General features: G+C 49.4%; 1 protein-coding gene across 1 annotated transcript in view; it reads right to left on the reverse strand.

Annotated features, from left to right (window-relative positions):
- Positions 1 to 14,736: 14,736 nt before the first annotated feature.
- The window catches only part of LOC144103790 (QRFP-like peptide receptor), a 158,944-nt gene continuing 156,453 nt past the window's right edge, over positions 14,737 to 17,227 (reverse strand). Inside the window, 1 exon segment of the mRNA XM_077636443.1 lies at positions 14,737 to 15,865. Within this exon segment, the coding sequence (XP_077492569.1) occupies positions 15,689 to 15,865 (177 nt within the window). The 3' untranslated portion in view covers positions 14,737 to 15,688.

The following is a 17,227-nucleotide window of genomic DNA, read 5'->3' on the forward strand; positions in this document are numbered from 1 at the left end:
GCGTACGACACGCACTATATGCCGACGACATCACAGTGTGGGTCACGAAGGGCTCGCTCGGTGAGAAAGAGGGAAAGTTACAGGAAGCAGCCACATGCGTAGAGAACTATGTCAGAGATAGAGGCCTTGCCTGCTCAACAGAAAAAATCAGAGCTCTTAAGAATCTGGAGAAGCAGACAAAATCACACAGTACCGGAGGAGGAGGAACTCAGGATAAACGTCTATCTAGAAGGACAACCGATTCCAGAAAAAACGATCATTAGAATACTGGGAATGTGGATCCAATCGAACCAAAGATGCACACACACCCTAAAATTAATCAAAGCCGCGGCGACGCAAGTGTCGCGCATGATAACCAGGGTCTCCAGAAAGAGGCACGGCCTGCGGGAAAATGACACTTCAACACTTGTCAGAAGCCTCGTAGTAAGCAGAATAACATACAGCCTCGCATACTACAACTGCACTAAGGGAGAAATACTTCAGGCAGACACAATAATAAGGAAAGCATATAAGTTAGCGCTTCATCTACCCCAAGCAACCTCAACAGAGAAACTCCTTGCCCTGGGTTTGCATAACACCTTTGAAGAGCTGAGAGAAGCCCAACTTGCGGCGCAGCTACAAAGGCTAAAACAAACCAAAGCTGGGATAGCGCTCCTAAATAGGTGTGGCTACGAAGGTGCGCTGCAAGAAACAAGAACAGAGCGGATACCTGACGAATATCGCAACACACTCAGGATAGCCCCGATACCGAAAAACATGGATCCAAACCTGCATAAAGGACGCAGGGAAGCTAGGGCAAAATACGTTCAACAAATCCTAGTCGAAAAAGAAAACACACTGTACACAGACGCGGCTGCGTACCCGAGAGATTCTCGAGAAATCAGAAACAGAATGGTAGCAACGGCAATAAAGTCTGCACACAGGGAAATAGCCAGCGCATCATTCAAATACTGTGCGGCCCAGGAAGCCGAAGAGGCTGCCATCGCCCTGGCGGCGGCGGAGGGCTACCGTATCCGAAGGTCTCTAACAATATTAAGACTCGCAAGCAGCATGCCGAAATTACATGAATGTCAAAATAGGACGGAAAGCTCTACATATCCTTAAATCGGCCAAAATGCCGCAAACCGAGGAACAACAACTGCAACACGTAATCATGTGGGTACCAGGACACACCGGGATGGCCGGGAACGTAGAGGCAGATAGGATTGCTCGAGAGCACACAAACCGAGCCTCCACTCAAACTGACCTCGACAACCCAGCAGCAGACCCGGTATCCCTGAGCTACTCAGACATTCTAAACTATCACAGGGGAACGCGACTCAAATATCCGCCACCCCATAACACCCTACACCAACAAGATGCAGTAGGCTGGAGGCTGCTGCAAACGGGGACTTTCCCCAATCTAAATACCTTACGTAAAATCTACCCCACGCAATACAGCAGCAAATGTCCGTAGTGTGGAGAAAAACCCATGTTAATGCACATAACGTGGGTGTGTCAGAAAAACAAGGATCTAGCTGCAATAAACAAAAACCCGAGTGCGGAACAGTGGGAGGGGATGCCCTCCAGCGAGGACCCGGCCGTCCAGGGCGGATTGGTGCGGAGAGCCTACCTGGCGGCATACCTCAGTGGAGCCCTGGACCAGGGGCCCCAACCCTGTTAAGACGTGCTGCAATAACTCATCGGAAGAAGAAGACAGCCCGCGACCGCTAATAACACATTTTAATATCAAATATAAAGTTTTTCCTCCTCCTACGAAAGGAAAGGAACACGCACAACGGTCCCCCTGGGTCGCTGGACACCTCATTCGTGCTTTGAGCTACGTGGCGATTGGCGTTGGCAACGTTGTGGCAGAAACGCGGCACTGGAGCAATACGCGTTGACAACACTGTGGCGAAGCATTGTGGTGAAGCTACGGTCGTGACCCATCAATTTCATTGGGTATATATGGATATGCGAAAGGAGGGGGAGAATTGGCGTTGGCGTAGTCAACGTTGCAAACTCCGTTGATTTTGAGGAAAGGAAATGCGCATAACTGGCTCACTAGATCACTGAACACATTAGTCGCGCTTTGAGCGACTAGGCGATGGTGTCTACCTTAAAAAATCATGCTTTCGCGCAATATTTCGTGCTTAACAATGCTAAACCGCCAGCCAATAAGTTTTTGCAACTTTCTGGCTAACCGAAAATGGGCTTTCGACAGAAAATGGAATATGTGCAAACTCGAGGCAATATTCTTTCAGTACACTTCAACAGGAGTATTTTCCTGTAGTGTCGCTTTTGCGCCGGACGTTGTCAGCAAGGAAGGCGAGTTTATATCTTATTTCGCTTTTTTTTTCATAACCAGAGGAAAGCAAACAATGCCGAGACCCTTGAATTTCTATTGCCGACTGCAATAAAGCGCTACTCCAGGCCTTCGTAAGGCGTTCGCGCTCGTATACGAAGCATTATTTTTTCTTCAAAACAAATCCCGTGTCCACGCGTGGCTTACCCAGCGTTTTCCATTTGCGTGGTCCTCGGAGCAGGAAGAGGCGCGCTCGGGTGTTTCGTCTGCTGCTTGCCGAGGGTACAAGAGGCTCGAGAGGCGCATCTGCAACAGAGGCTTTGAGTAGGCTCCTCTTAGCCAGCTTGAGGTACGTAGCACGAGCACTGCGGTCGAAGCTCCGTAAACACTCCACCCGCCCCGCACCGCCGAGATCCTTTGTGCAAGCGCGATATTGGGAACTCCGGGGAAAAGCGCGCCCGCTGGGCGTACTTCTACTACGCACTGTGAAGGGCGTGATTACGACGTGGCTGCCGCTGTGTTCCTGAAAACGCAGGCGAAACAAAGCCCGACTCAGAAGGGCGCAGTTTACACATCACCGGCTCGTTGAAAGCGATCTCATGCATCTCCGAGCGTATGACGAAAGAGCGACGCAATTCCGCACCTGTTACGCAATCTGCCGGGAATAACCGCGACAACACCGAACTTTATCTAACACGGAGGAGGCCGCTGAGTGGATACAGTGCTTTATTTTACGGTTTGCAACAACACGCTTTGCGTCAGGAAGCTACGCCTCAGCCGTTGCCGAGGCATACCTCGCGGCCCCAGTCTTAGGCTCATTCCCGCGTAAAGTACGAAAAGCAACGTCAAAAATAAAGTGGAATGAGAAGTAGCCTGTACCTGCAGGGCATCACCAGGCTTAAACCAATCAAAGAAGAAATGAACGGGGCCAAAGAGTCATAAAAGCAGTCAGTTCATGCTACCGCCTTGCACAGTGGGCCTCTGACACTCACACAGCTCAGGGGGAGTCTTGGCTGGTTTTCAGAAAAATTGGCGCACATTTAGGAAGCCGGTGTGGTGCCAACGAAATAGCGCCCGCTCGGGGCGTAGCAGTAATCCGTTTAATATAGTTTCAATTCTCTTACGATATCACCGCAACGACGCTGCGTAAGCGAAGGCGAACGATAGGATCGCACACATCAAAACGGACAAAGATCCTCTAATGGCCGACGGCGAGCTCGTAACTTTGCGCGTTTTCAGAGGTTCGCTTCCGATTTCTCTATCAAGTGGTGGCCCGAGCAAAATTAGTATATGCTCCAAGTTCGCTCCTCTCTTAAACACTGACCACACGCGCGCCAGCGGAATGGTGGAGGAGCTTCTATTACGCGCTGGAAGCTGTGTTTGTGCGCGCCCTGCCTTGGGGCAAAGTAACGAACAGACGCAGCACGTCAAACAGAGGAGGCCGCTTGGCGCCCACGATCAACCTGTACAGTACAAATCATTTGTGTTAGTTAATTGTCATTGTAAGATTTCTCTCTGTGCATTATACCCTACGTCTGATCTTGCTCTCCAAACGTGTTCTGATGCGTGCTCTCTGCCACCTGTCTGCTCTATAAAGTTTTTGTTCTGCGAAACCTTGACTTGACTGCGCCCCGTGTTCTACATTGGGACCGGCGAGGCGGTCACTGATCAGCCGCTTCATTTCTTATTTGGCAGTTTGGTTCAGGCGGAGCTTGTCGCCTTTCTTCGGGCTTTTCTGTTTATCGCTCGTTTCCGTGCTCCCGTTGACACCAGTCGAGGTGACCTTATCCACGCTCTTTCTTTGTTGCTTCCCTATTTGTCATGCGCGTAGCACTGTCTCCCTCCTCCCCCTTATTGCTGCCCACTGTGAATATATTCCGCTCCTTTTTTTTCTTTTCAGCAATGTGTCTTCCAACGACCCAATGTTCAAGCTAGTGCTATGAATGGAATCACACCTGCTAGCCCGGAAGAGTGCCATCCACGTGAGTGCTCTGCATTGGAGAAATTCCCGAATGACGCAGGGGGGATCTATTACTCGCGTGTCAAGGTCTCGGAAACTGCTGAAGCTCGAGGATTTTGTATAAGCATAATCCAATAGATTTTCGTCTGAAGTCCCTCATCAGCTGAATTCTAGGCTGTGCATAGCTGATTTGCATTATTTTGGGTTCATTTGATTGTGTGGCTCTTTCCGTAAATACCTAGACATTTTGCCACGCACAGCAATTTAAAGTGGGTAAACTGGAAACATCTTGCATGCAGCAAATTGTCCATTTTTTATTTTGTATATCAATGTCATAATGAGGTAGATTAGGAGCCTATCATATTTCATGACTTTTTGGTCCTGACCTCGTTTGAACTCGTCTGAACCGCTTCGAGATGGTTCAAGCCGGAACGGGACGTCGCTCAGGAGCATAACCTGAATCGAAACCAGGCAAAAATTCCGGTTCGACACCCGGATATTTGCTATAGACAATCTGGACACAGTTTACGAGCTGGATTGGATTGGATTTTCACTCGCTGCGATGCCTGGATTCTTCTCGTTACCTTTCGTTATTGCTAAATGCACTGCGCTCGCCGTCATTCAAACGCCCTATTCACGCTTCAACAGCATGACGACGAGCTCTTCCTGCTATTCTGCGGGGGGCCAGGGATGTGTTGGTTATCGTTTCAGAGAACTGCGGGTGCACATCTGGTGTGCAAGCGTATGCTCTCTCGAAGATTGAGTCAATTGGCTGCTGCTAAGGAGAGTAAGCTTGAATGAAACTGAGCGGTGCAAAGTCGGATCCAAAGCGTCTCTGTGCAAAGCCATTCATCGTGTTAACGCCGCACTGAAAGCAGCGATGGCGGAACCGCATCCTCGAATACCTGCAGGATTTCAATCCAGCGCTTCCGTAAAAGCCCAGTAAGTACAGCATAGCAATCGAGGGCGTGATTTCCTCCAATCGCGAAGAGACTCGTGTTGCCAGGTCATGTCAGTCCAATACAAAGACTTGCTGCGCATCGCAGCAAATTCCCGTATTCCGTACCTACCTTTTCTGGCATCGCTCTCTCTTTCTCCCCTTACCAAAAAGATATAGGCAGTTCGCAAAACCGGGCTATTGACCACCGCTGCTAGCCATTATTAACGACTCACCTAGGTAAGCCTGTCATCTAAGGACCTCTGCGCATGGGCATCAAAGTACTGAAAAGTACTCTTTCGCAGCGGTTCCAGGAAATTTATTCGTTTCAACACCGTGGTTTTTGGGGAAAGGAAATGGCACAGTATCTGTCTCATATATAGCCGGACACCTGAACCGCGCCGTAAGGGAAGGAATAAAAGAGGAACTGAAAGCAGAAAGGAAGAAAGAGGTGCCGTAGTGGTGGGCTCCGGTATAATTTCGACTACCTGGGGATGTTTAACGTGGCCTGGCATTGCACAGCACAGGAGCGCCTTAGCGTTTTTATGGAGGAAAAACGCTCAGGCGCTCGTGTGCTGTGCGATGTAGAAGGCTTCACTTCAGATGAGGGCAAATTGAATGCAGGAAATCGAGTTTGTGAGCGTGTGAACTCCACAAGGCCGTCCTTTATCTTGAAGGCACATTTCTTAGCTGTCATATAGACCCGCCGCGGTGGCTCATTGGTTAGGGCGCTCCGCTACTGATCCGGAGTTCCCGGGTTCGAACCCGACCGCGGCAGCTGCGTTTTTATGGAGGCAAAACGCTAAGGCGCCCGTGTGCTGTGCGATGTCAGTGGACGTTAAAGATCCCCTGATGGTCGTAATTATTCCGGAGCCCTGGACTACGGGCACCTTTTTCTTCCTTTCTTCGTTCACTCGCTCCTTTATGCCTTCCCTTACGGCGCGGTTCAGGTTTCCAACGATATATGAGACAGATACTGCGCCATTTCCTTTACCCCAAAGCCAATTATTATTATTACCCTGCATTTCAGAAATTCAATTAACCTATTATTAGTACAATAGCCAAACGGGCGAGTTGGTGGTACATATTGGTGGCAAACAGTGCAAGGACGCGGACAGAGCGGAAGAAAATACAGGACAAGCGCTGACTCACAACTGAAATTTATTTAAGGAAAGCAGTACATTTTATAGACAACGTGGCCAACTTATCAGCTAGTACATAGACAAAACCCAAGTTTCTACGTGGCATCGAGGTATGCAACCGCACTGTCATATAATGAAATAGATGGCTTACTGACACATAACCTTGAAGAAAAAAACAAGGTTATGTGTCAGTAAGCCATCTATTTCATTATATGACAGTGAGGTTGCATACCTCGATGCCACGTAGAAACTTGGGTTTTGTCTATGTACTAGCTGATAAGTTGGCCACGTTGTCTATAAAATGTACTGCTTTCCTTAAATAAATTTCAGTTGTGAGTCAGCGCTTGTCCTGTATTTTCTTCCGCTCTGTCCGCGTCCTTGCGCTGTTTGCCACCAAAACTATTATTAGTGTCCACATTGTATGGCACATATCTTCGGGCTGTATTCATCTGTTCTGGCTACATCTGGCTGCATTTCATCAATTCTTATGTCTGTGAACTTATATTCTCCTCTGGCAATATCCATGGATCACGAGCCGCCACGGTGGCTCAGTGGTTGCGGCGCTCGGCTGCTGACCTGAAAGACGCGGGTTCGATCCTGGCGGCGAAGGTGGAATTTCGATAAAGGCGAAATTCTAGAGGCCCGTGTGCTGTCCGATGCCAGTGCATGCTAAAGAACCCCATGTGGTCGAAATTTCTGTAGCCCTTCACTACGGCGTCCCTCATAGCCCGAGTTGCTTTGGGACGTTAAACCAGCTTTCTGTTCATCGTAAAACAAAACAATATCCATCACGACTTTGGAATTATTTTTTCATTCTTATCCAAATCTTCATCATCCGTACACTCTAGGGTTGTTTTTGTACTCAGGAACACTGTGTTCAGCTTTTATCCCACTATTGCGGCACATCCCCTGCATGCTCCCTATGTGGTGACCCCCACGCCACACTCTCCCATATCCTTTTCGGCTGCCCTGCTGACCCTCGCCCGCGGGGACAGCACGCCATCTCGAGCTGGGAAAACTGGGAGGTCCTGCTCATGTCTGCAGACCCGACATCACAGCTTGCTGCGGTGACTCGGGCTACCGACGTCATGTCCCGGCATGACCTACTTGATGCAATGCAGGACCGCGCGGTGGCCCAGGGACCCAGCTGGGTCTAAAACTCACTTGCTCAATAAAGTTTTTCTGTCTGTTTGTCCTCTTTTAGCTAGTTATCTGTTCCTTTTGATGTTTTTTTTTCATTGTTGAAATGTAAGGTCATCGAGCCATGCCCTCTGAGCACATTAATTTCTACTTTCGAATGCTGCCTGGAATCTTCAAGAAGACATGCACGTTTATCCCTCCATGGTAAAAAAAGTTTGTGCGATCGAAGACTTTCGCGCACCAACATGGAACAACAGCTCGCAACGCTCTGTCGCACACTACGCACACCTACATAGATGAGACACGAAACTAAAAAAGCAAACTGCAATCGTTAGGAGCGGTTAGAATTTTCTACATCACCAGATAAACTTTGGCGTCGCTGCAAGTCCCCCCCCCCCCCCCCCTTCCAAAAAAAATGCCGTCTCCGCTTAAAAGGTAGCTGCGCAGCACCGGCTGAGAGAGCTAAACACTATTCTTAACTGTTTCGGTCCAAAACAAACACGCTGCTGCGCAATGCTCGGCGGATTCGAGGAGAACTTCAAATTAAAAGCTTCGCCCGCGCTCAGTGGATGCCGAGAAAGCCTGCAAACGCACGCCGCCTCTGCCACCGCCGAGGCGTTCAAGTAAACCTTCACTTTATGCTGTGCACTTTCAAGTCAGCCGCTGTGTGCTCCTGAGACAGAGCCGCGTACGGTTCCTTGTAACAGCAGCAACTAAAAAGGGAGACAGATGTTAGGCGAAACAAGGTTGTTCCTGCAGGCACGCTCTTTGTATGCATCCGCAACTGCTGCCCGAACCAACCTCATGTAAAAAGACGGAGTGTTCGAAAGGAAGAAGTGGGTGCCGCAACAAGCGCAGCTGTGTTTTAACGGAAGCAAACTAGTGCGGAGCAACTGAGAAAGAAATGACTGGATGGTTAGTACTCTGTAATGCGAGATTCAACGACAGCTATAAAGGTATTAACATTTTACGATATGCTGAGGCACAGAATATCTGTATAGTTCTAGAGCGCGCTTTTTGGTTTTCCAGAGGTACTCACTTGTCAACTACTCACCTCTACTGTACGCCGTTCAAGGCAAGCGGTGCCACCAAAGACCCTCTACTCGGACAGCGCGTTTCGCGGCGGCTGTAGCAGTTGGACCGTGCTACATTACTCCGCTCTCGTCATATCCTCTTCCTTAAGCGGTAACGCTTTACCTTATACCAGAGAAGATACCTCATGCCCCTCACTTTCCTGTCATCCCTCCTCCTCCTTTTAGGGTAAACACACCTGGGGTGGTTCCCATCGAATCACCCACCGGTGGCGCATTCTTATGTTCTGGCCACACTTTCCTTCTTCCAGGGTAACCACATTGGGACGGTTCCCATGATAACCACCCACCGGTTGCACCTTCTTCCGCTATCGCCGTGTCCTCCTCCTTGCAAGGTAATCTTCCTCCTTCCAGGGTAACTACCCTCCGGGTGATTTCCGGGGCAACCGGTCGTGCCTTCCCACGCTCTCACCACACCCTCCACAGTAGCCGTCCTCTTCCTTCCAGGGTGAACGCCCTATGTGTGGCTCTCGTGTCAGACTACAATATGACCGAACAACCACCACTGGGTTTCTGCACTTACCGAGTTTCTTTTGAGACGCTCCAGGTGCTCCTTCTTTGTGGGCGGCTGCAAGAGTAAAAGTGTTCCGTTCGTTGCTTTGAACGCAATTCTGCCGAGCTCCGCAGCACAAATCAAGGTTGAAACTACTCGAAAATTGAGGATCGCCACTGCATGGAGTGGCTGACTTCTTGGTTGGCGCGGAAGCTGGAGAATAGGAAGGATTCGATGAAAATTCGTCTGGTCAGGCATAGAAGTGAAAAAAAATTCAGGGGAGGGGGGGGGGTGCACTTTGTTGACCTAAAGCGCGGTGATGTGAAAGCCTTCAGCGCGGTGTTGCTTTCGTTCATTAGCACGCACGCTTGGTTGCTTGAGACGCGGGAGAGCGTTTAGGCGGCATCCTTCCTGATCAGCGTTCAGCAGGTGTCTGGCAAGAATGCCCGGGGAGCGCCCCTCTCGAACGGTGGTGGCGCACTCCGTGACGTCCCACGCAAGCGCAGTAGGCTGAAGCGCAGGTGCATTAGTCTGCTTACGTGGAGGAGTTCGGAAGCATGTGTCTTGAGGAAAGTAAAGGTTGAAAGGAAAGGACGTAGTAGCTCCCAGATCTCGACATCTCGGTGGACGCCTGAACCGCGCCTTAAAGCATGCAACTGAAGGTGCACATGTCATTCGTCCGAACCACTGTCGCAAGCTAGCCTCCAACTTGAATAAAACGTGTAAGCTATGTGCAATGGGAAATGCTATGACACCACCCAGAACACAGTACGGGGAATGTTTGCTGAAGATATTGGTGAATTTATTCGCCAATACTGCCACCACATTGAGATAAACACGTGATGACATTGCTGGGATTTCATGTGGACTTCCGATGTCTTTTGCTCAAGCCAGCGTCGCTGCTTCGGCGGACGCGGTTCGATCATTCATCTTATGATAAGGATTTTTCTTATACAGTTAATCTAGTCATCGGTGTGACATGACTTGAGACCGGAGATGACCTGAGACCGGACAAGGTCGTGGACACAAGTATGAACCATTTAGGGTTTTCGCCTCAAAAATCTGTTTTGCTATCACTGACCAAGTCGAGCAATGATTTCCGATCCGATTTCCAAGCAGTGCTTTCCGAAACGTCTTTCACTTTGCTCATCGCATTCATTATCCTTGCACCTACGCCCTGTACATTGTACCGATCCTGGTGTCGACATTGTTCGCGATATGAACCCCGCCACTGGACGCGCACGCCCTTATATATACATTTGCCTTTACGGCGCACGCTTTTCAACGATCTTCACTGCCTTTCTGATCCTGGTATCCGTGCCTTTCAGCGTATCGTTGCGGAGCGCTTTGTATGGTTTAACGGAATAATGGCGCAGATCAAGTGACAGGACAACAGGAGAGCACACACACACACACATGGCCTGGCCTCAACGCCGGCGTTCGCAACTGGGCTCTGGCATGCCTTGTTGCCCGTCAGCAGTGCAAGATTTATCGTCACACTACGACCTCTCCAGCCTCCAGACTCCCTTTTTGCAGTTTTCACATCGACCTGTTTGGAGCGTTACCATCGTCGCACGGTCACCGTTATATACTCACCACGTTTTACGCCCTGGCCGGAAGCCACCCCCTATACCGGACATAACTGCGGAAACGGCCATTTCCACGTGGATCGCCCGTTTCGACGTGCCAGCGGGAGATCATCACCGGCAGAGGCCGCCAATTCGAGTCCGCACTTATCGCCGCCCAGCTTCTCGACATCGCCCACCTCAAAACTACAGCTTACCGTCCGCAAGCCAACGGTTTGGTTGAGAGGCTGCACCGTCAGCTGAAGGCATCGCTTATGGCTTACAATCTTCCGGAGCACTTTTCCACTTCATTGCCAGTCGTCCTTTCAGGCCTTCATATATACGAGCAAGACCTCGGATGTGCCCCTTCTCATCTCGTCTATGGCACATCTTTGCGTCTACCGGCCGGTTTCGTGTGCCCGCCTGCCAAGAGCGTCGTTTGTCCTTCTCCTTGGATACCTTTCGCCACTCTCCTCTCCCGTATCTCCGCCCCTCCGACTCGCGCTGGCCAGTGCAAGCCGGCCTTTATCCACCGCGATTTACGAGGCAGCCCCAACGTTTCCTTACCCGTGGGTTGTGCCCGCCGTCCGCTTCAGGCGCCCTCTACTGGACCCCGTCTCGTCGTCGCGCGGGGCGACAAAACTGACACGCTGCACGTCAACGTCTCCCTCGACCCACGTCGACAACACCGCGCTTCCTTCGTCAGCTGCCCTCTCACTTCACCTGCCGCTTTCTCCCCACAAGACATTCCCCTCTTCCACCTCTCCGGAAGACTGCTCGCTGGGACGACTCAGTGTCCTGAGCAGGAGGTCCTGTTGTGGCGCCTTAGCGCTGCGTGCTATGAGCTGAAGAAGTGATCAAGGAAGAGCCGCGCAGCGGCTGGAATAAACCAGTTTCGCCTGCGGCTCTTTTGGAAGCAACATCTTCTACAGTGTCATTATTCCGGTATATCTGAATTCTACATTTTCTTTATATAACAAGAAGTAGCGTTTGTCACCTTTCAATTATAGTACTCCAAAGATAATATTTTAAATGGTGCATATAGGGGGAAACGACTTTCTGGGTGAATTCCAGGTTTGATTTCCTGTGAGTAAACAGCTTTGAGCCGTGATTACAATTAAACTCGAACCGCATTTTCGCAACTCTAATACAGCTTATTCGCTTACTGGCGAAGCTAAACTGGGACGTCATGGTGTGCAGGTTTGACATAATCTCAATGGTATGCGGTTTTTCCTTCAGGCATTCTAGTAGCTGCGTTTTAGTACAACTAACGACGCTAGTAAAGCGAGAAAAAACACCATGTTTGATTTTTTTTTTCCAGCGGAGAAAAATAACTTCTTCGTAAAGAGCGGCAAACAGAAGTGAGTGCGTAAGAAACTGTACGGAACACCTTGATGCTTTATTATGTAAATACACGAGGCTTCAATACTGAATAACACACAGAAAATTTACCACGCAGTAGGGAGTTCTCTTCCTGTAAATCACCCTGTTTTCTGTTTTTTATGAGCAATATCGCGTCTTCAGACCATCCAACAACAAATATTTCAGGCCAACAACTATAACACGGGCCTTCCGTCTAAGGCGTTCCCTTTTCTCATGATCTCAATGTATCGGTTTTTCGTGCAATCATTTTCTCCTGTATAAGTGATCGATGCACTTTGTCACACATTACCACACAGCTGGACTTGTCGTCGCTTTATAATAGCCATGTTCACAAAACACGTCTCCTGCAAAATCTCGCCCACATTTCATACCCCGACCTTTCAACAACTTTTACCTCTTATTATTCCTTCTTATTTTTACATTTCTATTACATCATGCAAGTCTTCTTGTCGTGCAGGTCTGTATGGTGGTTGTTGCTATTTACAAGATTGTTTTTTGAAGCAAGACATTTCAGGTTAAAAAAAGTTATGAAGTAATCGTGAAAATAAAGCATTAACGCTTCCTGTGAAGCGAAAATGCAACTCTCTAGGAACAAAGACTGGACGGAAAATAAAACGCTCCTGTTTTAACCCGCTCCAAGTAGATTTCAAACGTGATAGTTAGGAGGCCAGTGCTGCCCATAATTTTATGGTATGTTCTAACTCCTGAGCGTGACATATTGGGGAATATTTGATGCTTATGTAATCATGTTTGTAGCACAGCGATTATGACAGTCATTTTCGAGGGTGGAACACTATACATACGTACATAGTGGTTAAAAGTGCACAGGGAATGAATGACTCACGAGCACGCAAATGTTACCCGGATTGTCCCATCATCTTTGGGCTGTTTACGTACATTGAGGAAGCGTTTCGGGCATCACCACACATTGTCATCCGTCTTTCTTCTGCACACACGCTGTCTGCTTCACTTCTGACTGCAAGTGAGCCAGCCACTGCGCGAACACTGTCACAGCAGTGATCTCGTGACAAACGCAGCACCGTTGAACGAGCTTGGGGAACCATCGATTGGGACTGATGCGAGTGCGCAGATTTCCCTCGGCATTTTTCACCATATTGTGGACGGTCACTTTCTTTTGGCATTGATAGCATCGGGGAAATGACTGTTCACCGCCAACACTGTTGAGCTGGCAGAGCTCGCAGCAAGAGCACATAAAATGATCTCTGTTTTGAGTGGATTCGAGCATTACTGCTCATAACTGTATGCTGCAAGTTTCGGCCTCCTTTGGAACAGACGCACCGTGCCCAACGACTGTCAGGCACGAGCATGCGTGGCACACACTCCTGTACACTCAAAAGAAGGACTTCGCACACTCCAAGTGTGTGCTTGCCTCTCCAACAAGCGGCACCACTCTTAACACAAATTTCCAGCAAAAGCAAGATGGCGTCACTTTTCTGGGATTCTGCTGCAACTGAAGATGCAGCTGCGTTCAACAATATATATCCAAAGATTTTTTAAAGCCGCGTTTTGCAAAACGACACTTGGGTCGATAGGTTCAGTGCTCGAATTCAAGTTTCTGAACGACATTCATTACCGGGACATTAATTCACAAGTTTCCCGGTCATTAATGACGATTTTGCACTGCTACTTACGCTGAATACAGTGCCATTATCACTCCTGAACCAGGTTTAACCAGCGGCTGCAGTTCTTTTTACTCAGTCCTTTCGCATTGGCTTCTCCGTGGAAATTACAAAGCTGGAAACAGCTCGACTTTTTCAGGGCAAAACAACCTTAACACATTCACTTCTCTTCTGTGACGTGGTTTTTACTGGCCGCCCTGTATTTACCGGGCAAGCTGTAGACAATTAACCTGCCATGCCATTTGCTTTTTCAGCAATTCGCCGCCAAAAAGTATCTGCACAGCTACACATTCGGCCAAAAAGACTCTGTGAGCGATGCCCAACCAAAGGGCTACCCGTAAATGCCGGGTGAATGATTTTCCGTACAATCATGGATTGCCTGCAACGGCGCGATCTCAACGATGTTTAACTATATATATGATTCAGCACTACGGAACGCATTGGCTACATCACAAATATGTTCGTAAAATTTCAGATACACGAGAAATAACACAGCCAGTCTGGGTTTCTTTGTTGCCCGCGTTACAAAAAAAAAAAAAAACTTCCCCAGCGACGTATTCGATTTCTTTTATACAGCCGACGTGCACTGGGCCATTTCTTGAACGGTAGCACCCGAGTGTCGAGCGAATCTCCATGCAGCGGCCTGTGACGAATCGAGGCTCCGAGACAGCCGAGGATACGCACGTGCGCCCAAGTCCTTGCTATTCTCATCCTTTTTTTGCGTTCACCTTTGTCACAGATCGCTTTACCGATCGTTTTTCCGGTACTGTTGTGAATTGGCCAGGGGTCCATCAATAAATCCAAAGGCAAAGCACCATGGCATGCTTCTCAAGGGCTTAACAGGGCATTTAACAACACGTTACCGGATCGTAGCCTTAGCTCTATCGCCTGTCTATTATCACTGCGTTAAGTGTTTGGGGGCCGTTCAGCGAAGAACTTGAGAAAGGCAGCGCACCTTTATCGCGTTTTCGGAATGATTCCTGAAGAAGCCGCCGCGGTGGCTGAGTGGTGATGGCGCTCGGCTGCTGGCCCGAAAGACGCGGATTCTATCCCGGTCGCGGTGGTCGAATTTCGATGCCGGCGAAATTCTAGAGGCCCATGTGCTGTGCGATGTCAGTGCACGTTGAAGAACCCCAGGTGGTCGAAATTTCCGGAGCCCTTTACTACGGCGTCCCTCATAGCCTGAGTCGCTTTGGGACGTAAAACCCATAAACCAACCATTCCTGAAGCACTTAGCGAGCACTTCAGTGCTGAGCCACTGCAGTGTTTCTTTCCGAGGGAGTTACTCATCTTGTCGTCCAGTATCACGCCGATAAATATGAGGGATAACTTCTTATTGTCAAGGTCAACACTAGGGTTCTGCGCCGGCTCTTCAAGCTTGTCGAAATGAAAGGTACTGAGATTTCTTTCCGCACTTGGTTGAGGGTCGCAGTGCCCGCAATTCTTAGCCAACGGATCGCCGGAGGACACAGTCGTGTCCACAGCGGCGAGGTCCTTAGTAAGTGACAGGATCCCTTGCATTGCACTGTGCCTCAGTCAGCAGAGTGTTTTCGTCCCTCTTCGGTCGGCGCCAACCGATCTGAAGGCGAGGTCATCGGTCTCGGTCGCACAGAGCAAAGCAAGCACTCCCGTGAGTTGGTAGCCAACTGGTCTCGTATTCTGATTTGCTCTGCAACGTGTCTTACTGGATTCTCATCGTTGGCCGAACGAAGTCCAGTGGTCTGGGGGCTTGCCTGTTCATCTCGGAATAACACTGTCTAAGCCAGACTCATGCGAGGCCTTCACTGAGTAGCATTCAACCTCACTGACAACAGCAGGTCACTCGGCGGTGCTTCTTCGTTTCTCCGTAGCTTCGCCATCAACTGCCAGCTGTCTGGAGGCGGGTAGGCTTCCGTTCTGGATGGCGCACCCATTGTGCCTGGTCAGCGCCGAGTCGCTCAACGCCCGGCGATGCTGGTCGGCGTCCCCGTCGGCCTTCTCCTTGGCTGTTACAGCAGCTGCGAGCGAGAAGGGCCCGCTCTCCGCGGATGGCCTGGCGACCTTGGTGCTAAGCCTAACCGGCTTCACGGTCCGCAGCGCCACGCGGTGCTGGGGGTGGTGTGCCCCCGGCGCCGAGTGAGCCAGAGTGTCGCTCTGCGACCCACTGGACGCCGTCGACAGCAGGCTGGTGCCGTTCGCCAGCCGATGGAGGCGAAGCCGGAACGACGATGAACAGGCGGGAACCACAGGCCTGCGAGGAGCGCCGGGGGAGAGGGAGAGAGTATAGAAGAGAGAGCGGGGCGGTTCGACGCACGAGCACTGTAACCCATGCTCACTGAAACGCCACTCATCTCGACAGAATGAGTACCCCGTTTTCGGTAACCGTATTACATGCGTGGCCCTATAGGCCATGAGGCAGAGCGTGGCGCTCGTACGCCAAGTACCAGGAAAAAAAAAACTTGGTCCTCCCTAATCTAATATCCCTATGCCATCACCCCTACCTACGGCTTCAAGCCTACCACATGTAAAATAGTTATCCAATTCAGTTGAATTGCGAGCGTTCATTGAACACAGAGCGTTGTAAACAATCTCTTTATTAGCGTGACCGCCTGTCATCGTGACTGGCATTCCGTGCTCCAGATCAATAAAGTTCTTATATGTATATGCGTACGTATCTTTGTATGCATGCATGTATATAGTATGTATTTATCTGCGTAGTTTGCGCGTATGCGCCCCTTCATTTGATATTACCATGACATTCACCAACTAACTAAAACAAACAACGCCTTCTAGATACATGGGCGTCTATTTTGGACTACTCGCTTGCTGGACCACGCGTTGAAGAGAATCGCAGAAAGAAATAGCACGAACCTCAGAGCTTCGTTCTTGATGCTGTTTGGCGCTCTTAAACACGAGTCAGGGGGTTCTGAGCAGCTAAGTATAAGTGGCCGACTCCATGAAATGTGACGGAGTAGTGTACCCAATTCGCCTTTGTCCTAACAATCCTAAATCATACTTCATTTTTTGTTATTCTCTGAATTCTTTCTTCCTTGCATCGTTCCCTTTTTCCTCTTTCCCTCAAAGCGGGTGCAGCTCCTAGCATGTTTAACCTGCGTGCAACTATATTTGTGCACTAAGTTTAGTTTTTAATATGCTACAATGCATTGTGATTTATTCTTAGATGTATTGCGTGCTCTTGCTAAATTTCAAACGGAACACGGAGCGTGTGAAATAAATAACGTATAAACAACCCTAGAAGTCAACAAATTAATAGTACACGAAAAATTGCCGTGACATAGCAAATTATGTCTGAAGGAAATGGCATATCGGAACCCCTAAGGGTGTATTGATCGCATCGAAACGAGCGTGTAGCCTTCTGTATTAGATAATGCGTTCTACCCGTTTTAAGATGGCTCCAAGGAGCAGACGTCAGTCATATTGCTTTTTTACCTCGTCAGGAAGTGAACGCGCATTTTCCGCAATGATACCTGGCAGGCCGAAATTTCAACTCAATTTGCCCACCTGCCGCACACATCCTCCGCGGCTGCACTCTCGGCCGCACTGTAAGAATCGTCTTTTCTTGGGTTAGTTGGTTTTTCATGCTGTTGTTTCT

This window comes from Amblyomma americanum, chromosome 9, assembly GCF_052857255.1.
Source record: "Amblyomma americanum isolate KBUSLIRL-KWMA chromosome 9, ASM5285725v1, whole genome shotgun sequence".
Lineage (NCBI taxonomy): Eukaryota > Metazoa > Arthropoda > Arachnida > Ixodida > Ixodidae > Amblyomma > Amblyomma americanum.